At 56.0% G+C, this 27,973-nt stretch overlaps 1 protein-coding gene and 1 non-coding gene across 2 annotated transcripts in view; both read right to left on the bottom strand.

The window, feature by feature from the left end:
- Positions 1 to 23,598, bottom strand: part of LRRC75A (leucine rich repeat containing 75A) — a 45,719-nt gene extending 22,121 nt beyond the window's left edge. Inside the window, exon 1 of the mRNA XM_042967767.1 lies at positions 23,321 to 23,598. Within this exon, the coding sequence (XP_042823701.1) occupies positions 23,321 to 23,572 (252 nt within the window). The 5' untranslated portion in view covers positions 23,573 to 23,598. The remainder of the gene's footprint in view (positions 1 to 23,320) is intronic.
- Positions 2,066 to 2,138, bottom strand: TRNAK-CUU. Its single transcript has one exon. It is a non-coding gene; the product is annotated as a tRNA-Lys (tRNA).
- Positions 23,599 to 27,973: the final 4,375 nt, after the last annotated feature.

Below are 27,973 nucleotides of genomic sequence, written 5' to 3'. Positions count from 1 at the left end.
GGACCTTGAGGGCATTATGCTAAGGGAGATAAGTCAGACAGGAAAACAAATACTGCATGATCTCACTTCTATGTGGAATCTAGAAAGGACCAAACTCAAAAACACAGAGTGTAATGGTGGTTACCAGGGGCTGGGGGTGAGACACGTGGTTTAAGGGTATATACTAGCAACTAGTAGATAAGTAAGTCTGGGAGATTTAAAACACAGTACGGTGATTGTAGACAACACCACTATTACAAACATTAACCTCGCTAAGAGACTAGGTCTTTTTTTTTTTTTTAAGTTTTTTATTTTAGAGAGAGAATGTGAGAAGGGCAGAGGGGCAGAGGACGAGAGAGAGATAATCTTTTTAATGTTTATTTTTGAGCAGAGAGGGGGGAGGCGGGAGCGGGGGCAGAGGATCTGAAACGGGCTCTGTGCGGGGCTTGAACTCACGAGCCGTGAGATCATGACCTGAGCCAAAGTAGGGCGCTTAACTGACTGGGCCACCCAGGAGCCCCAACAGCTGGTATCTTTATAACCATGTCTCCAAGTCACCAAAGGGGCATCCCTCTGTGATCCCCTTTAAGACTCCAAAAATCCCTTCGTGGTACCTCTCCTGTGACCCCAACTGTTCCTCAGTGTCTCATCTCCATCCCGCCAACCCTCTCAGGCTTCCCTTCCTGACACAAATCGACTTAACTTCTCTGGCTGACCAACCCGCTCCCCAACCAGAAAGTAACAAGTCTTAGCAAACATGGGAAGAAACGGGAAACCTTGTGCTTGCTGAAGAGAAGGTGAAACGGCACAGTCACTGTGGAAAAGAGAATGGCATTTCCTCAAAAAATTAAAAATAGACGGGCGCCCGGGTGGCTCAGTCGGTTAGGCGTCTGACTTCGGCTCAGGCCATGACCTCGCAGTCCACGAGTTCGAGCCCCATGTCGGGCTCTGTGCTGACGGCTCGGAGCCTGGAGCCTGTTTCAGATTGTGTGTCTCCCTCTCTCTCTGCCCCTCCCCAGCTCACGGTCTCTCTCTCTCAAAAACAAATATGCATTAAAAACATTTTTTTTAGTTAAAAATAGAATTACCATATATGCCCCTGAAGAACCGAAAGCGGGGACTCGAGCCAACATTTGCACACCTGCAGCATTATTTGCAATAGCCAAAAGGTGGAAACAACCCAAGTGTCCACCAACAGATGGGTGGAGAACCAAAGTGTGGTGTATACACAACGATGGAATATTATTCCGTCATGAAAAGCAATGAAACCCCACATGTGCTACACCACGGATGAACCTTGAGGATATTATGCTAAGTGAAATAGGCCGGTCACAAAAGGATAGTCCCACTTACATGAGGTTCTGAGAGCCATCAAATTCACAGAGACAGAAAGTAGGTGGCCGCCATGGGCTGGGGGGACAAGGATTGAGGAGTTAGTGTTTAACGGGTACAGAGTCTCAGCTTTGCAAGACGAGAGAGTTCTGGAGATGGGATTGCACAACAATGTGAACGCACCAATACCAACCTTTGAAAATGGTTAAGACAGTACATTTTATGTTCTGCGTAGTTCCCAACAACGTAAGGAAAGACCTAGGAAGGCAAACACAGACACCTTCTGGAGGTGGGAGGAGGGCTCAGGAGGAGGAGGGGGCATGCGCATCTGGCCATTTTTTTCTTCTGTCACATTTGGTTACGAAAATTTTTTGCCACTGTGTCCATCTTTCCATCTACAAACGCCAACCTTTTCTCAACCTGTTCTTTTCATCAGGAAAACCGACGGTGGCTCTCAGTCTCTTGTGATTGTAGCTTTTATTTTTTTTAAAGGATTTTATTTTTATTTTTTTAAGTTTTATTTATTAAAAAAATTTAAATATTTTTGAGAGAGAGAGAGAGAGAAAACGAGTGGGGGAGGGGCAGAGAGAGAGGGAGACCCAGAATCCAAAGCAGGCTCCCAGGCTCTGAGCTGTTGGCACAGAGCCCGATGCGGGGCTCACACCCACGAACCGTGAGATCACGACCCGAGCCGAAGTCAGATGCCTAACCAACTGAGCCACCCAGGAGCCCCAAGGATTTTAAGTCATCTCTACCCCCAACGTGGGGCTTGAACTCACAACCTCGAGATCAAGAGTCTCGGGCTCTACCAACTGAGCCAGCAGGGGGCCCCTGATCTTATCTTTTTCATGTCCTTTCCATAACACTCTCTCAGAGTGTCTCAAGTTTGCCTTCCTTGTCCCCATCCTTGATCTCATGTTCTGAGTCTCAGTCTCTCCAGGAAGGACGGCAAGTGGGCTAGCATTTTCCTCCGATTCTTATTTTTCTCATTAATCTCCTTTTCATCTCACCCTCTGGTTCCCCCCCCCCCCCCCGTTTCAGCTTGGCCTCTTTGTGCGGCATTTTGTTCTTTTCCCACAAAGTTCACTTCTTCCGGATCCTGCTGTAGATCATTTTTGGAGGTCAGGGTTCATCTTCCGTGGCATTGATTTATCCTACACACGTGTTTTTTCTTTTCCCCACTTGTTCACCCTGGAAAGAGGCACGACCTAGTGAGACCCACGTCTATCATCTGTCTAGTGGTGATACTGTGATTTGTAGTAACTTATAATATATATTTGGGGGCGCACCTGGGTGGCTCAGTAGGTTGAGCATCTGACTCTTGATTTCGGTTCAACGTTTGTGAGTTCGAGCCCCACGTCGGGCTCTATGCTGACAGCGCAGATCCTGCTTGGGATTCCCTCTCCCTCTCTCAAAAATTAATTAATTAATTAATTAATTAAAAAAATATATAGGAAATATATATTTGGTCTTTGTCCCCATTTCTGGCACAGAGCTCCTAAAACCCTTGGAATTTCCTACATGATGAGAGAGACAGAAGTGTCTTGTGTCGTGTTAATGAGGTGACTTTGGGACAGCCCCCAGGATCACCTAATGAAGGGGGCTGGTCCAGCAGTCGGTGATTAGTGGGTTGGAACTTCTGGAGAGGGGTAGGGGCTGGAGGTTGGGTTAGTCGCCAATGGCCAATGATTTCATCAGTCATGACTGTGTAATGAATCCTCCACAAAACCCTCAGATGGGGTTTGGAGAGACGGGTTCGGGACGCGAGGACACAGGGGAGAGCGAGATCATCTGCAGGGAAGCTCTGACTCCTTCCCCCACACCTTGCCCTCTCTTCCATGTGGCGGTTCCTGAGTTACATCCTTTAATAACTAGTAAGTAAACTGCTTTCCCGAGTCCTATGAGCTGCTCTGGCAAGTTCACTGAACCCCAGGAGAGGATTGTGGTGATGAGGGAGCGTAGGGCAAGCTAGGGCAGAGTACAGGCTAATGGCAATCTCCCCCGCCCCCCACAACCCCTGCAGGTGGCATCTATGGGATATTCCTCAGACACTCCTGGCTGCCCAAGAACAAAGGGGTTCAAGGGCTTGCCATGGTGATGTGGGAAACTAAGACACATGAAAACTTAAACTCCCTTACTGCCTTCAGCCCACTGACGAGTCCTTGAAACAGGCAGCGACCTCCTCTAGGAGCTCAGCTGCCTTGATGATGACACTTCGCTAGGGCCAAAACGGAATCTTGGCTTAACATTTTCCTGACCCCCCCCCCCAGGAACCTGCAAGTCTACTTTAACATACAAAAATTCCTTTGGAAACCTCCTCTCTCTCAACTGCCCCAAGATATATGCTGGCAATCGTACTCCAAGCTTATGGCCCCCCAATATACACCCGAAGGGTCTCACGACTTGAGGCTTTATTAAACGGTAATAAATGGTGTTTTCCTAACAGCAGCTGGCCACTCAAGGTCCTGGAAACCTTGCTCCCAAAGTTCCTTCGAGACTTACTCCGTCCCTGACCCCTCCCAACTGGAGGGTATATAACGAGTTATCCGTCACGACCCCATGCAGCTCTTCCTGCCCGCGGGGCCTGTCCCCGTGCTTTAATAAAATCACCTTTTTTTTAACGTTTTATTTATTTTTGAGACAGGGAGAGACAGCATGAACAGGGAAGGGTCAGAGAGAGGGAGACACAGAATCTGAAACAGGCTCCAGGCTCTGAGCTGTCAGCACAGAGCCCGACGCGGGGCTCGAACTCACGGACCGCAAGATCATGACCTGAGCCGAAGTTGGCTGCCTAACCAACTGAGCCACCCAGGTGCCCCAGTAAAATCACCTTTTTGCCCCAAAGACGTCTTCAAGAATTCTTTCTTGGCTGTCGGCTCCAGATCCCGCCCCCCACCATCACTCCAAAACTTCATCAGTAGGAACCTCCAGCCTGTAGCCCATGGGTCACAGCACGAGTGACAACCTGGACTTTGATTTGGCCTCTGAAGTGGGGGTCGGGCGCAGTCTTGTAGGGCTGAGCGCCCTTCACCCTTGGGCTCTGATGTTCCCCCCAGGTAAACGGGGCCAGAATGGAGTTGAGTTCCAGGGCACCCAGCTGGTGTCTGAGAATTGCATGTCGGTGGAAAACTGTGCCCACACGTTGCAATCGGGGACCAGAGTCATGACCTTGTCCCATGGCTGCTTCCTGGGTAAGAACAGAGTCCACCTCGTCCGGCTCTGGCTTGCTGAAGAAGCCAGCTCGGGGCCAGGCCTGGGACACCGAGCCAAGGCGACTCTGACCTTGGGAAGGGACATCCTCACCCACCCCCACAGGCTGGGACCTTGACGGCCTCCGTGAACATCCACCGTGGTGTCCGCATCCGAGGACTTTCCCAGCCCCAGCGGCCTTACTGCACTTCCGGTCTGGAGGTGGTGGCCTCCTGGGCTTTGCGTTGCTTTCTCCGAATGCAGAAGCAGCACAGGGGAGGAGGGCTCGGAGGGGAGGGGGTAAGCAGCACTCTTTCTATCCCCAAATCACCCGCCTGCCGCTTGCTGGAGGGGAAAGAGGCAGCTGCCTGACTTCCTGATTAATGGAGTTCTCACACTGAGGCCTCAGATTCCTGAGGGGAAGCTGGGAGCCAGCGCTGCTGCAGGAAGACGGGAGGTTCCTCCCAGACTGTCCACCTGTCTCTGTTTTCAGTGTTTTTCATCTTTTTTTGGCATGTCTTCTTAGGGATTTTAGGGGAAGGCTGGGGGAAGCCGCACAGGAGGCCGCCAGGCACACGCTATTTTAAACCCGCAGCCACCCCCTTCCCTTTCAGATTGAGGTTTGAAACTCATCCCCAGAAGGAAGGCCCCACGGGAAATGAGCGCGGTCTCTCCCCTCCAGGCATGACTCCACGGTTTCTGCGACAACAGAGCAGGGGAAGGAGGAAGGCGGCAGGCCGCAGGCTCTGCGTAGAAACCAGCCAAGGCAGACAGCTTCAATCTGGAAGCCGCCAGAGCCTGAATGTGCAAAGCTACTTAATGAGGTTGTAATCAAACACAGTCCACCAGAGGGGGATTAATTAGAGTCCGGAGGGCGGGCAGGAAGCAGCCCGGGCTTCTCTCTCCCCTCCCGGCCCTGGAACATCAGAGGCATCTCTTCCTGAGGGGGTGGGCACCGACTGGGGAATACTGGCTGACTCAACTTCTGTCCCCTCCCCTGTGACATTCAGGCTGGCCTTCCTGGGGATTCCCAGGAGGAGGGGGGGAGGGAAGAGAACTGGCAGGTGCCAGGAGGGAGAAGCAGCCCCAGGGAGAGGAGCCAGAGAGAGGGGGTCTGGTGAGGACTCCAGGCAGCTGCTCACTGGAGGCCGACAAGTCTCCGAGGAAGCAGGAAGGAGTCTTAAAAGCCCCCCAGGGAATGCGGGGGGCCGCTGGGGGTGGATGTCCACACCACAGAAAGAGGTGCAGGATACTGGACACCCAAACTGTGGTGCCTAGTCCCCGGAACTCTGGGAGCGCTATCTCCCTTGATAAAAGGGTCTTTGCAGATGTGGTTAAGTAACGGATCATCCTGGATCATCAGGTGGGCTCTAAATCCAATGACAGGTGTCCTTATAAGGAGGTGACACCAAGGCATAGGCAGTCGGGGCACGCGGCCCTGCCAACAACTTAATTTGGACGTCTGGCCTCCAGAACCGTAAGAGAATACACTTCCGCCGTTCTAAGCCCCCGGGCTGCTGATCCCTTGTTATGGCAGCTCTGGGAAATTAATACACCCAACCAAAACAGAGGTGGCATTTTCCCCGGGGGATGCGCCAAGGAGGGCAAGTGGACTGGGACCCCTCCTCTCCTCCAGCCGTGGGCGACCAAGGGCCACTGCCATCAGAAATCTACTTTGTCTAGGGGCGCCTGGATGGCTCAGTTGGCTAAGCGTCCGACTCAGGCTCAGGTCACGATCTCACGGTTCGCGAGTTCGAGCCTCGCGTCGGGCTCTGCGCTGACAGCTAGGAACCTAGAGCCTGCTTCAGATTCTGTGTCTCCCTCTCTCTCTGCCCCTCCCCTGCTCATGCTCCGTCTGTCTCTGTCTCAAAAATAAATAAACATCACAAAAAAAAAAAAAAAAGAAACCTACGTTTGTTTCTACCAGCCTGGGTCCTCTCTGGGTGCATGTATCCCCTCCCGCACCCTTCCCTTTGCTATCTGCCCCCCAAGGAGGTGGGACCGCCTGCCCTGAGATGATTCCCAGCTCACTATGAGAAAGAACGTTTCAAAACAAGAGGCGAAGGAGATTCTGACGGCCCCCGCACCGTGGGGAACCCTATGCCCACTCTGCTGGGTGGGATAAGACAGACCCACAAGGACTAAGACTACGATTCCACCCATATGAGGTCCCTAGAGGAGTCAAGTTCATGGACACACGAAGTAGAAGAAGGGTGGTTGTCAGGAGCTGGGAGGAGGGGGATGGGGCAGTGTTGTTTAGTGGGAACTGAATTCCAGTTGGGAAAGATGAAAACATTCTGGAGACGGATGAAGGGGATAGTTGCACGATGAAGTGAATATACTTAATGCCACTGAACTGTACATCTAAATGTTGTTAAAACTGTGAATTTTTCAAAAAGATTTTACTTATTTATTTAAATTCATCTTTATTTATTTTGAGAGAGCGAGAGAGAGCAGGGGAGGGGCAGAGAGAGGGAGACAGAGCCCCAGGCAGGCTCCTTGCAGTCAGCACAGAGCCCGATGCAGGGCTGGAACTCATGAACCGTGACATCAGGACCTGAGCCCGAGTCAAGAGTCGGATGCTTAACCGACTGAGCCACCCAGGAGCCCCTAGAAGATTTTATTTTTACGTAATCTCTCTACCCAATGTGGGGCTCGAACCCACAACCCCGAGATCAAGAATCACATGCTCCCCTGACTGAGCCAGCCAGACGCCCCTAAAATGGTGAGTTTTATGTTATGTCTACTTTACCGCAATTAAAAAAAAAAAACAGGTGATGAGCTCACAGTCATTGGAAGTATGCAAGCAGCAGAAAGATAATCACTCAGCGCTGCTGTAGCGGGTTTCTGTACTATGAGGGAAGGTAACTGCTAAGGAACCTTCCTTCTGATTCCCTGTGATTCTTGTCGTTGGCGTTGACCCCTCCTGGAGGGAAGATCTGGGAGCCAAGGAGCCGATGGTGTGGGAGTGTGTGCCCCACAGGAGTTCTAGATAGCTGCCCTGAGGACAGGAAGAATGGGGGTGGGGGGAGGACCTCTGAAAGGCTGGAGCACTAAGTAGAAATCCGTGAAGCGATCCTTTGACCCTACCGAGGTAGGAAGTGTGAAACCATAGGATCCAAGAGAGAGGAGGAGGTGGGGTTTGGGGGTGGGGAGGGGGAGGGTGCTGGAGAGAGAGGGAACAATGGGGCTCAGACCACCACCGCCTAGGTGCAGGTGCGAGCTGCAAGCAACCAGACCCCAGGCTCCTGCGCCCTGAACAGTAAAACCGTTTCCGTGGCAACAAAGTGTCCTTCACCCAGAAAGGGTTGAATGAAGCCCTGAGATACTGAAGCAAATCAAGCTCAGATAAATTTAGGAATACACGCATCTGGCGTTTCACACATCTGTAATGTTTAAGAGAATTAGGTATATTAGAGTACCTAACAGATTAGCCTTGCAATTCCAATTTAAAACGGGTAATTGAGTAATTGCCTTCAGGCTTATGATTTCCAGCGGAATGCTGAGAGAGGATTAGGCGGAGTTTGCCACAGTTTTGAAATGCTGAAGAGAACTCGTGGGGTGCCTAGCAGGCTCAGTTGGTGGACTCTTTATCTTGGGGTCCAAGTGTATTGAGTTCAAGCCCCACTTTGGGCCTAGAGCCTACAAACAAAACAAAACAGAACAGAACAACAACCACCTCAAACCAAAAAACAACTAAAACCTAAAAAAAAAAACCCACCTTCTATCTTTGGGGCGCCTGGCTGGCTCAGGTCGGTAGAGTGTGCAACTCTTGATCTCAAGGTCGTGAGTTTGAGCCCCACGCTGGGCATGAAGCCCACTCAAAATGTTTAGGAGAAGTTGATAGTCGCCCTATTTATAAGCTTCATCTGTTAAATTTTAAGAACTGTTTAGGAACTTGGGAAAGTCCTGCTTCTTATAGGAAGGCTACTTATCAACTTAAGAAAGCTGGGTATGTTAAATCAGTAAAATCACTCAGATATCTAAAGAAGTTTAGTTACTGAAGTTATAAGCCCCACACCCTTAAAAGCAACGGTTAAATCTACTAGACTCATCGGCAGAATAATGGTATTTGTATGTTAACCATAAAATCTTAGTGAAATGGTAGGCTTTAAAATTTCCACTTCAGGGGTGCCTGGGTGGCTCAGTTGGTTAAGCATCTACCTCTTGGTGGCCCATGATCGATCGATCTATCTATCTATCTATCTATAAGTTTATTTACTTTGAGAGAGAGAGAGAGAACATGGGTGTGTGGGAGGGGCAGAGAGAGAGAGGGAGGGAGAGAATCCCCAGCAGGCTCCGCACTGTCAGCACAGAGCTCGCCTCGGGGCTCAAACCCATGAACTGTGAGATCATGACCTGAGCCTAAACCAGATGCTTAACTGATGGAGCCACCCAGGCACCCCTCCACTTCAATATATTAAATAGCAATTGAGAAAAGCCAAGCACCCACAAGTAGTCTGTGTTTGTACGTATACATGTGTATATATGTGTGTATATGTATATGCATGTGGGATGTGTGTATGTATGTGTGTATATGTATATGTGGTGTGTGTGTGTGTGTGTGTGTGTGTGTGTGTGTGTGTGTGTGTGTGCATCCCCCTGGCCCAACTTGCCGGCCTGGCTGAGGGGCGTGGGGCAAGGAGTGAGGTTCTCTGGTCCCATCTCAGGGTGCTGTGTCCCCCGGTGGGGGGGGGTGGTGGCTGGCCACTCTCTTGCTCTTCTTAGGCCACCTGGCCCCCCGTAGGGTTTTGAAGCCAGCATCCGGGCAGGCCGGCCCTCCTTAATTGTGACAAGTGCTTGGGCTGCTGCAACCGCCCTCCCCACCAGGGTGCAGGGGCCGGTCAGCAGCTTCCCCAGGCGCAGGGCTTTATGGCTGCTGCGTGTGATTTGTGTGTTATCTTTGAAGTCTTTCAAAAGGACACTCTTTGCATGAAACAGTCCCCTGGAAACAGATGCCTGGCTGTTGCCAAGTGTCACTGAATTAAAGTCCAAGGAACGGCAGTGGCAACAAATAAATAGCACAAAGATACTTTCTCTTTAGAAAGATATAAAGTCAGCGGAAAGGGTGTAGCGGGCCTGAGGTGGGTCTGGTCTGCTCCCCTGTGGTCACATCTCCACCTAGACTCTGCTCGGGGTGGGACAGGGGACCACCGCGTCCCTGTCCAGGGTTGGGCCCCAAGTAACGGTGTGGCTCCGAGTAAATCATCCCCTGTGCGTGGCAGCAACGTCACCTACAAATGCAGATGGCACTGGCTCATTCCTCCTAAAGAGCGAGCAGAAAGTAGGAGAGAGCGGCCCATCAGAGGCTTGGAACACAAGGAATTCAACAAACAGCGATTTCTTTTCTCCTGTCGGACACTTTGGCTACTGTGCTTCAGGACTTGGGGAAGGGTGCTGGCATTTGCACTGCTTCCCAAACTTGGTTGCCGAGCCCCTCCCCCACTCCCAGTGCGTCTTGTGGGGCTGGGACTCTGCAGAAAGCCTGGGGCCAGAGGGTCCCTGAGGTCCCCTGGCTTCTACATTCCATGGATTCTCGGCAATTTGTCATCAGTCCCAGCGCCCTCCTGATCCCTCTGCTTGGGAAATAGTCTGCATGAGTTGTTTATGCTTTCCGGGGGATGCATTTGTCCTCGCTGGGGTAAGTTTTGTTTGTTTCAGATGAAAGCTTTGGTCCATGGTCAAGGGAACTGTAGGTAATGGCAAAGAGGTGGAGGGGTGGCTTACAGGCTCCTTCTGGCTCCTAACAACCTGCTTTCCAAGTAGGACAGAAACAGCCCATTTCTCGGAGTGAGAAGCTGGGGTGTGGACGGTTGTCTCACACAGTGAGCGAGCAGCGGGGACAGGAGGGCCCCAGAGTCCCCAGAAGTTTCTAACTCCTTCTCTCCAGCCCCCAGTTCATAGAGGACAAGGGTACTAGTCAGGGTTCTCCAGAGAAACAGAACCAATAGTGTATGTGTTTGCATATGAGAGAGAGAGAGAGAAGGAACTGCCCCATGAGATCTGGAAAGTCTGAAGTCTGTAGGGTAGGCTGGGACACTGAGGACCCAGGAAAGAGTGGATTTTGCAGTCTTGAGTTTGAAGGCGATCTGGAGGCCGAATTCCAGCCTTTTCTCTCAAGGTCTTCAACTGATTGGACAAGGCCCACCCACTTTCTGGAGGGCATCCGCTTTACTCAAAGCCTACTGATTTATTTATGTTTATTTCTGAGAAGGAGAGAGAGAGCACACGAGGAGCAGAGAGAGAGAGAGGGAGACACAGAATCCGAAACAGGCTCCAGGCTCTGAGCTGTCAGGCCAGTGCCCGACGTGGGGCTCGAACTCATGAGCCATGAGATCATGGCCTGAACTGAAGTTGGATGCTTAACCCACTGAGCCACCCAGGCGCCCCCGGAGTCCACTGATTTAAACGTTAGTCTCATCTAACCGTCCATTTGCGGTGACATGCAGACTTGGGTTTGACCAAAAGTGGGTACTGTGGCCCAGCCAAGATGACACATAAAAGTAACTGTCCCAACAAACAGAGGGTCTTTACCACTTTAAAATCTCCAGGTCGGAGGCAAGGCCTAGGCAAAGCTTCCGGGGATCTGGGTGAGCAGGGATGAGTCACACTGGAGCAGGGATCCAGCCTGACCCAGCTCACTCCCACCTCCAAGCAGGAAGTGGCAAGGAGGGAGGAAGAGGAGGAGATTCCCAGCGTCTGTGGCCTTGGCCCTGTCAGCACCTCCAGAATCAGCCAATTCCCCCAAGACCTTTCAATTTAGAATCTTTGAGGTCGACGGCGTATCGCTAAGGAGCTGTGCACCATTCTCTGGGCAGCAGGGAAGGCAGGAGGGGGCCCAGCAAGGGAGCCACAGATGTGCTCTCCGAGGGCTCCCGGGCCAGGTGGAATCTTCCCCATCCTAAGGCCCTGCTCCTCAGGGCCTCGTTGTCCCCACAGACGGCAGGAACAGGGCCACCAGCAGCAGCAGCAAGAGGGAATCAGTGAGACTTAGAGACTGCAAAGGAAGGGGGGGGCTTTGTCTGATTTGTCCACCACTTTGAGGGACCAGGAGGGAGGGGTGCAGGTGGAGGTGGGGGCGGGTGAGGTGAGAGGGCCAGTGAAGCCTCAGAGCTTTCCACCAGGGTCCTGGGCCTCTCCTTCCACCCCAGCCTCTCTGCATCCTGCCTGCCAGATTTCCCCTGGTGGCCCTCCTTCCTCAAGATCATGGCTGGGTGGGACGTCAGAGTGCCGTGCTAGAACACCTGCTCTCAAGTTCCCAGCTGGCTGCCCTCACTCCTTTGGGCTTCCTGACCAACCTCTGGCTAGTTTGTTTTTTTTTTTTTTAATTTTTTAATGTTTATTTTTGAGAGAGAGAGAGAGAAACAGTGTGAGCAGGGGAGGGCCAGAGAGAGAGGGAGACACAGAATTCTCAGCAGGCTCCAGGCTCTGAGCCATCAGCACAGAGCCCGACGCGGGGCTTGAACTCACAAACCATGAGATCATGACCTGAGCTGAAGTTGGAGGCTTAACCGACTGAGCCACCCAGGCGCCCCGGGCTAGTTTTCTAAAACAGTTTCTCTACTTCCATCCCCAAACCCCTCTCCTTTTTGGGCATGGCCGTCTCCACCTCGCCTACGTTCCCTATACCCCCAGGTGCCCACTTCTGGGTCTTCTCTTTGAGAGGTGTCCTACCAAAAGCGTTTCCGTCCTTCTCGTCCCATGTGACGGATTCTCTACCAGCAGGTGAATTCTGGAGGGACGGGAGTTCTCGGAACGGGGAACTTGGAACCTTTTGTGTCTCAGTTTCCATATCTAAGAGCCGTAGCCCTCCACACTCCTGACGGTCTCCGGGCCAGCGGTGGTCTGGAAACCCCAAGGGGCAAGCATCCTGCTCACGAGTGTTTTCACCCCCAAACTCCACAATTCCAGAGGAAGTGGAAGATACAGGTCTGCGGTGGAGAACAACACAAAGTTTGGACGACTGGCACCGCGGACGAGAAATCAGATCGAATGAAGTGATTTCATCTGGAGTTGTGGGGGCGGGGGGGGGGTACTTGCAGGGGGTGGGAAGGATCCAGACCTTATTTCCCCTCGCGCTAGCAGAGGCGGGAATGGAAAAACAGTCTGGGAAGCTGGAGGGGAATTCCTGGATCCTTGGAAAGAGGAGGGGCCGGAGCCCGTGGGAAGGGCAGCGAGGAAGGGACACGGTGATGTCCCTGCTTGACCCTCGGTGCTCCCGCTCAGGATGTTTCTGATTCTGTCTGACACCCTTTGAGAGGCAGGAATGTTGAGCCAGAACCTTACAGAAGATGCCCAACTGCTCTACCGCCCCGATTTAGGAAGAAGAGGGTGAGCATCTGGCTCAGAGGCAGAAATCATGTGCTGGCTGACATTTTACCATTCCCTGCCTTAGGTGATCTGGGAAGGCTGTTCCAAGGAGACGAGTGGGGAAGGGGCGAGGATCCTGACTGGCCTCAGCTGAACTGTGTGCACTTTCGCCGAGGCGGCCAAGTGCAGCCATGCAGGGCATGGGTGTCTGGGTGGGGCTGAACTCACTAGGACCTGACTGTGGCTGTGCTAACCGCAAAGGCCCTACAGGGGCACGGGGCTGCCCTGCATCTCACGGAGAGAAACCAAGGGGACGAGGCATCCCTGGCCCACCTGGATTCACTGAATGGCCTCCACACCTCCAAAGCCCCGGGTTTCCTCAGGCTGACCGGGAGCAGAGGTGTGGCCCTAAGAGGGGGGGGAGGGGGCAGTGAGCTCACGACTACCTTCTTTGTCTTCAGGTCTTGGTCTGCTCCCTGCTTCCTCCCCTGTGAGCTCACCATAGCCTGGGCCGCCACGGTCTCCACATCCTTGTTTATTTTTTAATGTTTATTTATTTTTGAGAGAAAGAGAGGGAGCATGTGGGGGGGGAGGGGCACAGAGAGAGGGAGACAGAGGATCCAAAGCGGATTCTGTGCTGTCAGTCCCTCCCCATCTCACTGTAAAAAACAAACGAACAAAAAAACTGTCACGGGGGCACCTGGGTGGCTCAGTCGGTTAAGTGTCCAACTTCCGCTCAGGTTACGATCTCACCGTTTGAGGGTTCGAGCCCCGCGTCGGGCTCTGTGCTGGCAGCTCGGAGCCTGGAGCCCACTTAGAGAATGTGCTCGGAGGAACGGCACTCCCCACCCTTCCCCTCCCTGGAGGTCTGGCTTCCCCAGCCCTTTGCTCCTGCCAGTTCATACAAGGGTGCGGGGACGGCCAGGGTTCCTGCCCCACAAAGAGGCCCAGAGCCCTTCCCTCGTCCTGCCCTTGAGGATGGGACCCAGAGCCATGAGTCCCGACCCAAGGAAGCTCAGGGGTTATTCCCTGGGACACACACAGGCCCCCGCTGTTTCTCCAGGGATCACGGGGTGTGAGAGGCCCTTGGGAGGCAGGGACCTGGGCCCAGTCTTGTGGGATCCTGTGCAGGCCACGACTCCCCTCTGGGCCTGCACTCCCACAGAGCATCTCAGCTCTGACTGCAGCAGGCTTCCTCACTGAAAGGAACCACAGGAGCCCCTTCTCTCCATCCAATTCCTCCAGGGAGCAGGGAAGGAGCAGAGCCAAGCCCCCTTGGAGCTCTAAGGACATTCAAACCCCAGCCCTCCCTGTTCTCTGGTGGCTGGGACCCAGGACCACAGCCAGGAGTGAGCCGATGAGACCACGGTAGGCAAGATGGTCAAGTGGCCAATCAAAAGGCCAGAGGACTGGCCCAGCAGCTGGTGCCAGGCGGGCCTAGAGCCCCCTCCCATGCTCCTTCCTCTGTAGCCCTTGCTTTCTCTTGTTCACTCACCTACCTAGGGAGAAAGTGACAGCCCCACGGGAAGGACATCAGGAGCCCTAAGAGATCACAAGCCAATCTCGGCAAATACGTCAGAGTCACACTGAGTTTACTGTATGATGCTGGAGGTGGAATCTTCAACACCTGGGCCCTGGCAGGTGCAAAGAGGACAGAGGACACCCTCCTTGTCCCCCCCAGGATGGCCGGCTTGAGCAGCATCCGAGGATGGGGAGGGGAGCAGAGTCAGGCACCGTTAGTGGTGTCATTGTCAGGACAGGCTGGGCCGGGCCGGGCTGGGCGAGGCGGCCCCGCGTGGGCGGCAGAGGGATGCGAGCCCTGGTCCTGTCTCTGCGCTATGGGTGCAGAGCTATGGGCTGGGCAGTCTGACCATTTGCCAGGAGTGAAAATCAGAAAGACGCGTTGTGTTCCGGGCTGGGATTCCTCCGGGGCCAAGGAAGCCTGAACGGCCTCCCAGCTGACCACAGAGCATTCTCTCTTGAGCAGCACCCGCATCACCTGTACCCGCCCACCCCCCCTCCAACCCTCAGGGTGCTCTGCACACTGGGGGTGGGTCTGCTGGGTGTGCTGGGACCAGCCGGGTTGACATGGGCGGGGGGGTGGACTCTCCCGGTCTCTGTCTGCCCCCAGCACCATGGGAGGGAATCCTGCCCCACTCCCGGCTCTCCATGTGGGGCCTGAGCCCAAAGCATCCGGAGGCGGTGGCTGCATGGACAGAACTAAGGGCAGCAGGGGCTGTGGAGGAGGGGTGGGGAGGGCGGGTGGTCACAGACTGCTGCTTCGGGGGGTACAGTCCCCGGCTCCCTGCAGGTGGTTGCTGTGCTTGAGTAGGGAGGGCTTCCAGTCTCCCCCAGGGGTCGCACCCCTGCCTGGTGGCCCTCAGTGGGAGAGGGGTGTCCTGCAAGCCTCCTTGGGCAGCCGGTGGCTCTGGGGGGGAAGCAGCTGTATGTGGACGGGGGGGGGGTCCCTGGAGGGGAAAAAGAGAGTCAGAGCTCCCAGTGAGGCACTGGGATGCTCTTGGGGAGCCTAGGCTAAGGGCCTGGAGGGAGGTATGCACCGGAGAGGGCCAGACCCAAGCACCAGGGCTGCTGGGAGGGGTCCTTCGGGGCAGGGGAGGAGAAGAGGGAGGTTGGCTTCCTGCAGCCTCCAGGCTCAGCGCCTGTGTCCACCCAGAAGCCCTGTGGGGGAAAAGGAGTTTGCAAAGCAGCTAGCCTGTGCCGTGTGCCCTGCACCTGCGAATGCCACTCCCCTCACCCCCCGCTATCCCCTACGGCCACTTCCCTGGCTCTCTGCCCAGCCCAACCTCTCTGGGTCTGTGGCCAGAGTCAATGGCAGAGCGGGAACGTGACCCGCTACGGCTGGCCCTACACTCACTCGCCGCCCGTCTACAGAACCAGCGGCTCCTCTGATTCCGCTAAAAACAAGCACCGGGGCGGACCCTGCTTTGCCCACTCCTTCCAGGGGCCACCCACCCCACCCCCGCTCTGCCCAGGCTGGGAGACTGGGTCTCTGTGGGCAGGACAGAGGCACCAAGGAGCGGAATCATGAACACTGAGCTAGGCCTGCCCTGCGGGAGGGAGAGGAGAGAGGCGGATGCGAGAGGGGCCCTGGCGACCTCCTGGGAGCAGAGGGGGAAGAGAGGGAGCCTGAGGGAGTTCCACAGGCTGCAGGTCCCCCCCGCAGGGCCTGGCTAAGCCTGGAGACAGGCCTCGTTGTCCTTCGTGACACCCTGGGTGAAGGGCTCACAGGACAACGCAGGCCTCTCTGAACACGGGTCTTTGCTCGCGAATCGCAGCCTGGAGCTACAGGACGGTGTGCAAGTCCGCTGCCCCGGCTTCTGCCCTTGACACTGTGTGACTACCACCCTCCTCCGTCAGAGGAAGGGTAGGTCGGCAAGGGCCGCTGCGTGCGCGACAGGCTGGCCTCTGCAGTGGCCGGTGTGCGGGCCGTGCAGGGGTCAACCCCAGAGCCCCAGGGGGCTGTTTCCCTCCAGAAGCCCCTCCCCGTGTCCCCGGCTCTTCCACTGGCTGGGGACAAGGGAGTGACCTCCGGGCATGGATGTGAATCCAGCTCAGGGCCTCGAAGACAGAACTGGGCACAGATGGGAATGAATGGGTCTTTGTGAAACCACTGGAGCCTGGGGGAACCTGAGCGATGGCAGAGAGCCTCAGTGGTCATCTCAACCATACACCGCCCCTTCATTTTGTAGATGGGGAAACCGAGGCCAGAGAAGGGAAGGAGCTGGGCACCCGGTACGGTCTGAGCTGGGACCGGAACCGGGGCTCCCGGTTGCCAGCGAAGGGAGCCACCTCCGCGGAGCCCTTTTCTCTGGGCCAATGCTCAGCGCCAGCCCCTTGGGTCCTCACAAACCCTCCAGGCGGCAGGGAAACAATTATGAGTACCGCTTTTCCTTTTTGCCTGCCGCCTCCCCAGCGCCTAGAAGAGTGCCTCGGAGAACAGGCACTCGGCTGTGAAATAGAGGAATTCATTCCTGCTGTCTTATTTTTGCTCATCTGCCTTTTCATATTTTACTACAATGATTATACAGTGCTTTCATAATATTAAACCCCCCCCGCCATTCTTTTTTTTTTTTTTTTTTTCCACTGTAAGCAATATCCTGCCAACCTCCCAAGACTATTTAAGGAGCAAAAGAAACGAGGGAGAACGCTTTGTGGACTGGAAAGCAACGTGCAGACAGGAGGGGTGTCTCCAATGACCACTCTCCGGCCCAAGGCACCGGCCCACCAAGCAGGCGACTGAAGTGAGCTGGACCCCTTTCTCCATGGAGGCTGGGGTGTGCCGCAGAGGGAAGTTGACCAAAAGCAGGCCGACTAATAAGAGGCAAAGCGTTTGCTTCTCCCCCCCCACCCCCCACCATCACCAACCCTCCCGAGGAAAGGAAGGGACACAGAGAGAAACGTGTAAATGCAGAGAGAAGCAGAAAACTAGTTGTGGGCATGCAGGGCTGAGCAGGGGTGGGGGGCAGCCTGGAGGAGGCCACCTCTCTACCAGGCAACACATTCAGACACCCCCCCCACTCCCAGCCGGACTCCTGCATCTACGCTGGTGAAGATCAAGTTAGAAACATCAAAATGCCACATGCCTTTGAGCAGCAGCCGTCAGCAGAACTCCATATGGCTGTGGCAGCCAGGAGTTTGAGCTAATAAAAGTTAAAAAAAAAAAAAAAAAAGCTGGGAAATGCTCCCGGAGAGCCACGTGGGCCCTGCTCAGGGCTGGTGGGTGGGGTGGGGAGAAGAGGCACTGTGGCGAGCCCACACTACCCCCACCCCCTCCCGAGTGTTCCAAGGTCACCGTCCTCATCAGAACAGGCTGCTCGTGCAGGATGCGGCTGTGTGTGTGTGTGTGTGTGTGTGTGTGTGTGATTTTGCTTGAGGGTCACCCACAGCGCTGCTCTTGGAGGGGAAGGGCGGGAGAAATGGCAGGCAGAGATCCCCTCCTTAAAGTGGGGATGTCGACCCCACCCCTTGAGCATCCCGGTGGGGAAGCCAGAGAAAAGACCCTGGTCACCTGGGTGACCCTTGCGCCAGGTGGCTCTCACCTGCAGGGGGCGTGCAGGGTACACAGGAGCTGCTGGCACCCAGAGAATGGGGAGCGGGGACAATACCAACTCTGCAGGTTACTGGAAGGATAACCTGGCTCCGTGCTTGGGGTGGAAACACTCCAGAAGTCTGAGCCAGACCACGCTGGTTGCTGAGAAAGAGGAGCAGTGGTCTCGGGGAAGTATGCCCAAGAAGAAGTTTAAAATCCATTCGACAAGGATCTCTTGAAAACCCACTATGCCCAGTACATGATCTATGGCCTCCGCCCGAGAGAAGCACACACGGAAATGAAATGACATTGGGGGAAGGGGCAGGGGGTGTCCCAGGTCACCAAGGAGGGGTGTCCATACGTGGACCCCAGGGTATTTCAGGAGCTCTAAAGACAAACAGCAAAGCAGATCCTGGTCATCTCTGAGGAGGTGGGCATTTGTTCCAGAAAGAAGGCCCCCAGCCCACCAGATGTGAAGTCGGGACAGCCGGCCCAGGCCCAAGACACTCGGTCATGGCTGCCCATACAGAGGCTACCGTGTCCCTGGCCTTGCAAACCAGCAGAGCAGGCCCTGGCATTGGATTCCTTCCGCACCTTTATTACTGGAAATGCCTGTGCCCAGCCCAGTCAGAGAGCGGTGGATTTTAAAAAAGGAAGGTTTCTCTTTGTGGGTGAAACGAACATGATTCAGCACAAGCAGCCGATCGGGAATGTGGAGGCCAGGCTCTCCCTTCAGGCTCGGCCCCCACCCCCCACCCCCCTCGCGGCCACCTCGGCAGAGGCTCCAGACTGCACCTGCAGGATGGGATCCCCAAGGTGCCCACGGAGGCCGGGCAGCGGGCCACTCCTCTCTCCAAGAACACCACCACCTGGCAGGCCGCCAGGAACAGCCAAGCCCCGTGGACACTGCTCCCAGGCATCCAATGACACACAGAGCAAACGTGTCAGATCTCACGGTCATACTAAGGCTTCTCATAAATAAGCCCCCAGATGCACAGCTGTGGCTGGGGATTCACGAGCCTTCTGAGGACACACCGTGACAGTGGTGTGGACGCCCATCTTCACAGTACACAGACTTACTGAAGAATGTCATAGGCCTGTGGGTGTTCAGTACCATGCCAGGGACAACGGGGGCGGGGTGGGGGAGACGGTGGGGTCTCCACGCTCGGGAAGCATATGACTTAGTCTGACAAACAAAATCTATGTCAGGTGAGAAACTACGTACGGATGATTAAACGCTACCCACTGTGGTAGGACCGAAAAGGCAAGTGAATCTCAGAGCCAAGGGCAGACACGGAGGGCGGCCTTGGAAAGGCAAGAAGCGTTCATTGGACACAAGGAAATGCATTTCAAGTCAGGGAAGAATAAGATCAAGGCCAAGGGTGGGAGACCTCCGTGTTCGGTGTCCTCCAACCTGCTCACCTAAAGAGATTTTCTCGGGTGGGGTGTCAGAAGAAAAAGGTGACCTTCAAGGCTATTTTCTTCATCTTTCTGACTCCAGCCAGGAAGCACCTGCCCAGTATCCAGGACCCCAGGGAGCCTCTAAATGCCTGTCTACTCTTCAGTCCCCCTAGGAAGCAAGTTACCCTTGGCCCCGGGCAGGGGGAGGGGAGGTTGTTTTTTTTTTTTGTTTTGTTTGTTTTTTTTGCATTAGCTGACATGGCTCATGTTCCCAGGTACAGAGGGAAGTCAGCCCTGCCACTCTGGCCACAGCAGACTGAATCCAGCGCCCATGGCGAAGCCACACCGCTGGATGGGGCTGGACAGGCTAACCCTGGAAACAGCTCTGCCCAGTAGGGCTGCACCATATTGAGTGGCAATGAACTGATCCGGTCGGATTCTCCTTATGAGAGAGCGGGGAGGCTGGTGAACAGGAGGAGGTGGGCCACTGCAGCCTGGCATCTCCTAGGGAAACTGACCCCTTATTCTAGTGCTCCTCGAAGCTGGCCGACGAGCCAGTCTGCACCTGTGGGACTCAGAGAGGCTGCGTTCGCCCTCTCTCTATGCCTAAAAGTACTTCTTCCCCAGGGCTCCTTAAAGATGGCAAGCCTGAGCCCAAGACTTAAGGAGAGGCACGTGGGGAAAGAATGGAGACATCCTGCAGAATGGAATCCAGCGGTGGGGAGAGGAAGGGCCTCCTCTATCTATAGGTGGCTTCTTCTTTTGTCCCCATGAGTCCCGCATCCCCCACTGCTTCTGAACTTGCAGGGAGCTTTTTTGGTCCAGGCTGAGCCCTGGCCAGGTAGACAAGACCCAAAAGCTCTTTGGGCCTGGCCTGAGAAAGGATACCAAGACGCTGCCCGGAGCCTGGCCAGACCCAAAGCTGGGCAGATTCTCTCGTGTCTTATCACCGCCCGTGAGAACGTGCAGAGCTGACTCAATTCCACATACTTTGTAGCGTTCTCTGCTCAGGACCCCAGATAACTCTTTGGGAAATGAGGAAATACAGCTCAGAGAGCTGTTATCTGCTGGGTCCAAGGTCAAAGCAGATTAAGGACTGGAAGGCAAGCTGCCAGAGCTGAACCTTGGTCCCAGGCTCTCCTCACGATTACACTGCTCCTCAAGAAACAGGTCCACTCGGGCACCCTGCCTGAGCCCCAGGGGCCACGGCTCACGATCACGACCATTAAGCAAAGCCTCCTGACACCTCTCCAACAGGTGCCAAGCACGGACTAGCGGGAGAGTCTCCAATCAGGGAAACTACCCTGCAAATCTTAGCGGCGAACGAGGGGCATTCAGAAGAAATGACACCAACGGCCACCACAAACTGCCACGCGAGGTCCTGAGGAACGGAAACAGCATTCCTGAGCCTGTAGCAAGTCACGTGGTGGTGGTGGTGGTGGCGGGGGGTGGGGGGTGGTGGTGGTGGTTACCAGACTGGAGCAAATCTTGAACTTGGGGTCTGTGAACCCTCGGGAATTTTCACAAGATTGCACGTCTGGTGCATCAGTCTGGGAAGAGCGTCTGGAGCTCTTCCGGGGCTCGAGATGCTCAAGGACGGGAGGCTAAGCCTCCTCCGACCCTAGCGCTCAGGGCATTCCCAAACCCGGCAGCCAAACACGTTTTCAAGCACAGGAGAATGCACCACGCACAATAAGTAACCCAGCGCTGTTACTGCCCTGGCTACTGTTGCTTCCTACCTTTCCTATTCATCTACCCCTGCCCTGGGGGTCTGGGTCCACACACCTGCAAGATGCAGCACCCTGAGCACGGCACTCACCTGTCTGGGCCCGCTGTGTCCCTAGAGAGGCTCACCTGGTCCACCCCCTGGTGAGGCCCTGGGTGTTTCCCTATCTCTCAGTGACTGCTCATTCCCTTTCTGCACATCACTACCTCCAGACGAGAGGAGCAAACTGGGAAGGAAAACACAATTCGGGAGAAAGAGCCACGTAGGTGCACAGCACAGATCCAGCTCAAAATTCCTCTAACCAGCCTCAGGATCCTAGAACACCACCTCTCTGACATCTGGCCACCTGGCGTGCTCCCCTCTCGCACTGCCCAGGGCCCGTGGCCAATTCTTGGAGGAGCCCTGATCTGTACACGTTCCAGGCGACGGGGCAGCGCTCCAGGCCCCTAGGGCAAGCCCATCACTGGCTGGGGAGAGACCTGCAGACCTCAGCCACAAGCCAGAGGTCAAGGGAGCCTGGCCCACGTAAGCTGGGAGGCAAGTTATTCTGGTGCTGTCACAGAAAAGGGGCAAGTCTGATTGACCCCGTCCTGGCCCCCATCAGCCCTGTCAATCCTGCCACGAAGAAGGGTGTCAGGCCACACACAAGACCAACGTGTCTCGGGAAATGCTCCCTGTCTCAAGAACCCTGTGACTCTCCAAAAACCAGGGAGAAGTTCAGCTTCAGGAGGTGGAATCACAGTCTGTTTCAGGGGGACGGGAGGAGCCCAAGATGTCTGCCAACTCCTGCCGGGCCCTACCCGAACGGCCCTCGAGAATGCTGGCTTTACTTGGTTCTTTTACCTTCTAAGCAGGGGCTTGTCTCGACCCCTGCCTGTCAGCCCTCTCCCCTCTCCTGGACCCCCTGAAGCACCCGCCCCAATGCTGGGGGAATCGCCTGTGGTCAGCAGAACCTTCTTACTGTCTGGTGTGCGAATGGGCTACGAAGGTCTGGAAAATCCATTATTCTGTTTGGAAGAGAAAGAGCTTCCACAGAGGCCTTAATGATTCAATCCAGAGAGGAAACCTAGAGATCCGGCGCTATCTCAGGCATCATTCTGGATGCTGTTTGGAAAAGTTAAGGCAAGAGCAGAAGCTCCGAGTCTCCCCAAGTCCCCAAGCCTCTGCTTCCTTCTCCCTGTGCAGTGCACATCTTGGGAACATACTCCAGGGTAAACCAGATATAAAAGGTGTGTGTGGCGGGGCGGGGTATAAAATCCACAAGGGACGTGCGTCTCATTCGATTTTGAAAGCTCCTAGAAGGAAGGCACTCCTACACCCTCTTTCATGAGTGATGGGAAAACTTCAGAAAGGCCACCTGAGGTCTCCTGCTCCCTGATCCGCACTGGACTCCACCACCGATAGAGAATACCTCGGGGCCTGGACTCTGTCACCCACCCCCACCCGCCAAAGCCGGTCCAAGCCAACTTGGTGATGGGGGACGTATACACTCCTGTCTCTCTCTCACTCAACAAAATCCATGGAACAGGGGGGCCCCCCTCCCTCACAAGAAAGCGGGTGGAAAACAAGCCAGAGAGGTGGATGACAGCGGCCGCCCAGGACAGCCCCAAAGCAAAGGGGCCTGGCCAGATCTGCAAAGTCAGTCCCCAACCAATGGGGCAGGGACAGGAACAGGCTGAAGGCAGAGTACTGGCCGCCTCCCGAAGTTCCTGCACCAGGTTACTCACACGGGAAACCCAGCCAGCCCCCCTCTCCTTTCTCTCTACTGTTCAGCAGGGACTCCTGGCTGAGCACCTGTCAAAGTAAGCCAGGGGAGATCAACGCTGTCTCCCACCTCACCCGTAATCCAGGATGCCTCCCGGTGGCCAGATGACCTGGGGGCCGGCGCCTCACCAGTCCCAGGGCTGCGCCCTTGGACTCCCCCGGGGGAAAACTGACAACTGCGCATTCCTTGAGGACCCCTGGTGACGGCCAGCGGGTAGAGAGGAAGGAAAGCGCCTTGGCGCAGACCAGGCATCCGTCCGCGCACCCGCTCCCACCGACCATCCTTGGGACCTGCCTCCCTCTCTGCCCGTGGAGGAGAGAAGCGGGGACGTTATTCCAACAGGTCCCCCTCGGCCGGGCCTCACCGGGCCAGCCTTCCCCCGCCCCGCCCCGCCCCGCCCCGCGAGGCCTCAAATTCAGCGGGAGCGCCGAGGCACCTGCTGCCAGACCCGCTCCATCCCCGCGAGAGGGGGGCCCTGGGCGGTGCCCTCGGCGCTCCGGGCCTGCTCGGCAAGGGGCGGGGCGCTCCCGGGGCCGGCGCGCCCCCCGCGCCCCCTGCCCGCGCTCACCTGGCGCAGGTGCTGCAGCAGCGTCCCCGCCTCCTCCCGCCGGCCCTGGCGCACCATCCGCAGCAGCTCCTGGACCATGCCGACGCGCCGGTGATAGGGGGGCAGCCCCGCGCCGGCGCCCGCGCGCCCCGCCTTGTCCCCGGCGCGCAGCAGCAGCGACGCCCAGAAGTCGGGCCGCTCGCGGCGGGGGACGGGCGCCGCGCCGGGGCTGGCTCTCTCCGCCAGGCTGCCCTTGGTCTGCCGGGTGCCCATGCCGCCGCCGCCCGCCGGCACTGCCCGCGCCCGGCCGCGACGCCGCGTCCCCGGCCCGCCGCCCGCCCCTCGGCCGCCCGGGCGCGCCCGCCTCCCGCGCGGCAACTTTGGGGGAACTGTTGCGCGCGGGCGGCGCGGGGGCGGGGGCGAGCGGCTGCCCGCGCTCCCCTCGCTCCTCCCTCCGCGCTCCCCGGGCGCGCTCCCCGGGCGCTCGCCGCCCGCCCGCCCTCCCGCCCGCCGGCCCCGCCCCGGCCGGCCCCGCCCCCGGCTCGGGCTCCGGCTCCCGCTCCCGCCCCTGCGCCCGCGCCCGGCTCCGCGCCGCCGCGCGCCTCCCGCCTCCCGCCTCCCTTCCCCCGCTCCCCTGCGCTCCCCTCCCACCTCCCTCCCGCCCCTCGGCTCCGGGCTGGGGCCGCCGGACACCCCTCCGGCGCCGTCCTCGGCACCGCGCCCCCTGCCGGCCACCGCGCGGCGCCTCCCGGGGCCGTGGCGCGCTGGCGGCCGGGGCGAGCAGGCCCCAAGGACCCTCGCTCTGGGCCCCCGCCGGGTTTCCCAGACGCTTCCACGACCGCGCGCGAGGGCGAGGCCCGCGGGAGGTGAGGGGAGGCGGTCCGTGCGCCCGACGAGATGGGGAAACTTTGGAACATGGCGGGGGCGGGGGTGGTGGGGTCTCAGCCCCAGAGTCGGGTTTCTCAAAGTGGGCTCTGCGACGCGTCGGTGCTGAAGTCATCTGAGGTGCTGGTTAAAAACGCAGGCTCCCGGGCCTGGCCCCAGACCCACTGAATGAGAGTCTCCGCGGTGCGGCCGGGGGATCTGCATTTTTTAGCCAGCCCCTAGGCTCCTTCGACACCTGGGCTGCGGAGGGGGCGCCGGGGGAGGGCCGGGTGGGGGTGGCGGTGGTTGGCGCTCCCGAGGGGTCAACTGTGTCCAAGGTTGTGTGTCGTGGGCGTGCCCTTTTATGGAGAGAGCCCCTCTGGCTGCTTCCGTCAGTCCCTTAAAGGCTCTGGACCATCAAGGTGAAAAGACCCGTTGTCTCCTCGTGTTCTTGCTCTCACACCTCTGGGCGAGGTTCTTCCGGTCACCCCGTGCAAAAAAGCAGAGGCAGGCCTGCATGTAGGGCCAACAACTACCCAGTCCTGCTGGCCCCCTCCCTCTGCCAGGTCTAGCCCTAAGGGATCAGACCCCCGTGAGGTCTGATGGTGCTTGGGAAGCCAACCAGGGCCCTGCGGGAGAGAAGGCTAAGGCACTTGGGGCACCTTCCCTGGCACAGAGCCTGCTCGTAGGCGGTGGTGGCTGCCCCCGTGTCGTCCGCAGGGCTGCAGGAGTGCTAACGTTGGGTGCGCTTGCCCCTGACCCAGGCCCTGGCTGACACTTTAGTGCGAAGGACAGTGGGGGCCACGGGGACAGGAGAGCAGTTCCCAAGTCATAGAGAGCTGGACCCCGGCACACACTGAGCGCTGAGCATCAGGCAAGCCCTCAGCTCCTTCCTCTGTCATGTGGGGATAAGAACACTGTGTCAAGAATTGGGAGGGTAGGAGGAGGGGCCGCAGAATCTCCAAGCAGAGTGCAGGTGTTCTGCAAAGGACAGTTCCTTTCCCTACTCTGCGAGCCGCACTGGGGTCTTCCTATGGGTGTTTTCTCCACCAGCCCCGAGGACCCGGAGGATGAGCCCTTGTGTCTCCCCCAGAAGGCTTTCTTTTCCCTTCGGATGCCCCACTCCCAAATGCCCATCTCTACTGGCAGGGAACACTCAGTCTTCCTGGAGGCTGGCTTCACAGGCCTTACCCATCACCTTCCAAACTTGCCTGGACCTTTTGTGTGGGGAGTACGACTGATGGCATCTCCAAATAACCCAGGCTGGGAAACACTCTGGTGCCTGTCATCTCTGGCCTGGGGGACTGCCAGGCATGGTGACCAGCAGGGAAACTTGCTGACCAGGCCCCTCCCTAGGGACCAGGGGCTCCACGCACCTGCAGGCAAACCACAATCTGAGGTTGGGCGTGTGGTTGGGGCAAATGCCACCTCAGTGGAAGAGGGTCCCGGACAGTCCCTCACTTGGGATCTGAATGTCATCCTTTTCCTCTTCTGCAGAGACCTGATTCCATCTTTCCTTACTCTGAGTTTTTTTTTTACTCCACTTTTCCCTCTTTCCTGACTTGTTTGTTCTCTTTCGTGTATAATCTGCTCAGATCTCTCCCATCTGTTTACAAGGAAAACTTTCATTTGCCTGCATCCCCTCCAGTCACCAATGCTCCACCTTTCTCTTTCCTTTTCGGCTAAGCTTTTTGGAGACATTTATTTAAGATGTTTACCTCCATTCTCTCCTCTTCTGGAGTGGGCGGGGGGGGGGGGGCTTCTGGCCACACTATGTCATTGAAATGTCTCTGCCAGTCACCTAGTTGCTGAGTTCAGTGGTTGCTTTCAGTCTTGATTTTTAAGCAGCGTGTCTTCCTGTTTCCTATTTTGTTTTGTTTGAAACTCTACTCCCTTGGCTTGTAAGGCATTACTCCCCTCTAGATTTCTTTCTTGAGGTCATCCGGGAGCTCCTTTTCTTACTTTCATCCTTTCCTTGTTGGTGTTACCCAGACTACGCCCCAGACCTCTTCCCAGGCAATGTTATTTATACTCATGGCTTTACCTGCCGTGCGCACACAGATGTCTCCAGGTCTCTCTTTCCAACTCATAAGCTAATAAGTTAACCTGTTACTGATTCATCGATGCCGGCAGAAGACACGAGACTCTGGGGTCAGAGACACAGGACTTTATTACTCAGGCGCACACAGCATGAGAAGCTGCATATTTGCATCAATTTCCCTTGCCTCTGAGTTCCCATGGGGCAGCACGACGGGCCCAGAGGGATGCTCCACAAGCAGTGGGTTTGCATCACGGGGGAACTTGGGAATCGAGCTTGGGAATCCATCGCTCATGCAGGAAGCAGGAAGCAGGAAGCAAGCCTAGAGGGAGACACGACCTCATCTTTCAAGGTTGCTCGCCACAAAGACAACACTGAGAAGTGGCCCAGGTAACAAGTGGTCAGGGTCTTTCCCTCTTGGCACACACAGCAAGATCCAGGGTGCAAAAGACTGGAGGATTATCTCTTCCAACGGTGGGCACTTCCTTCTCAACAAATGAGCGCATCCTCTCCCGGGCCTCCTTCCCCACCTGCCTTCTCCTCTCTCTGCTTTCTGTTAGTTGTGGCCAGCCAGAGACCCTGGAGTCACTGTGGTCTCTGGTCTCTCTCAGGATCTACATCTGGTCAACCAAGTGCAGTTAATGTTGCTAAGGACGGTGGCTGCCATTTGTGCACATTCACTGAGTGCTGCCCCAGGCTGCGTTCCTCGTGGATATTATTATGCGGTGTCGCCGTTTCAGCAACGGAGGGCTTTGTCATTGTCCTGATTTCACAGGTGAGGCAATGGGATCTTCGAGAGGTTAAGTGACTTGCTCACAGATAGGGAGGGACAGGACTGGGATTCACACTTCCGGCGGTCTGACTCGAGAGCCCGTGTTGTTAATATTCCTTTATATCAGTGAACCAGCTGTTTACATTTGACATCCTACAGCCACTGCCTTGTGGAGGAGCTGTCATTTTTCACCCTAATCATCGGCTTACAATAGTCTTCTTTCTAACTTGTCTCCCCCGCTCCGGTGTTTCTCTCCTAATGTGTCTTCCATTTGGCAGTTGGAGCCATCACTATAAAAGGGAACTAACTCTCCCTGTCTCTCTGTCTCTCTCTCCTCTTTTCAGCAATTCCTATCACTTTCAGTCCAAACTACTTAATATGGCATTCCTGTCCCCCAGGTGCTACACTGTCCTCATGCCCTACCCTTCAGCCGTCATCTCGTACTCCCTTACACCTCTCCCAAGATGCCATGCGTTGAACCTTTGCACATGCAGCATGGTCTTTCCAGGACATCCTTCGCCTCCTTAAGAGACGCCTCATCATCCTTGAAGATCCAGGTAAGGCGTCACCTCCCTTGAACACCTCCGTGCCCTCCTCTGTGTGACTCTAATTCCCTGTGACCACCACAGCATATCTTGTACCATGTTTCTACTGTTCATTGGCCTGTGCTGTTCCACCCAGAGATTCCTTCTTCATCGTCCCTTCTTATCCTTTAGACTAAACTTGGATGTCGCTTCCTCGGGGATGGCCTCTGAGATTCCCTTGCCTCCCACGGGCTGAAGTGAGGTGTCCATCTTGCGTGTTCTTCGAGTCTCACTGTCTGCACCAGACGTAGCTGTAATGACCTAGGCTCCCCTCCAGGCCAGGGTGTCCCCCGGTGCCCACAGAGCACAGTGCCTGGCACACGGGAGGAGCTCAGAAGATACTTGTTGAATGAGAAAAAACCCGAAACCACACATGGCCACCTCCAATGTGTTAGCCTAGTGGCAGGAACTCACTC

The sequence above is a fragment of the Panthera tigris genome, chromosome E1 (genome assembly GCF_018350195.1).
Source record: "Panthera tigris isolate Pti1 chromosome E1, P.tigris_Pti1_mat1.1, whole genome shotgun sequence".
Taxonomy (NCBI): domain Eukaryota; kingdom Metazoa; phylum Chordata; class Mammalia; order Carnivora; family Felidae; genus Panthera; species Panthera tigris.
Note: the sequence above shows the minus strand (reverse complement) of the source record. Positions and strands in the feature narration are given on the sequence as shown.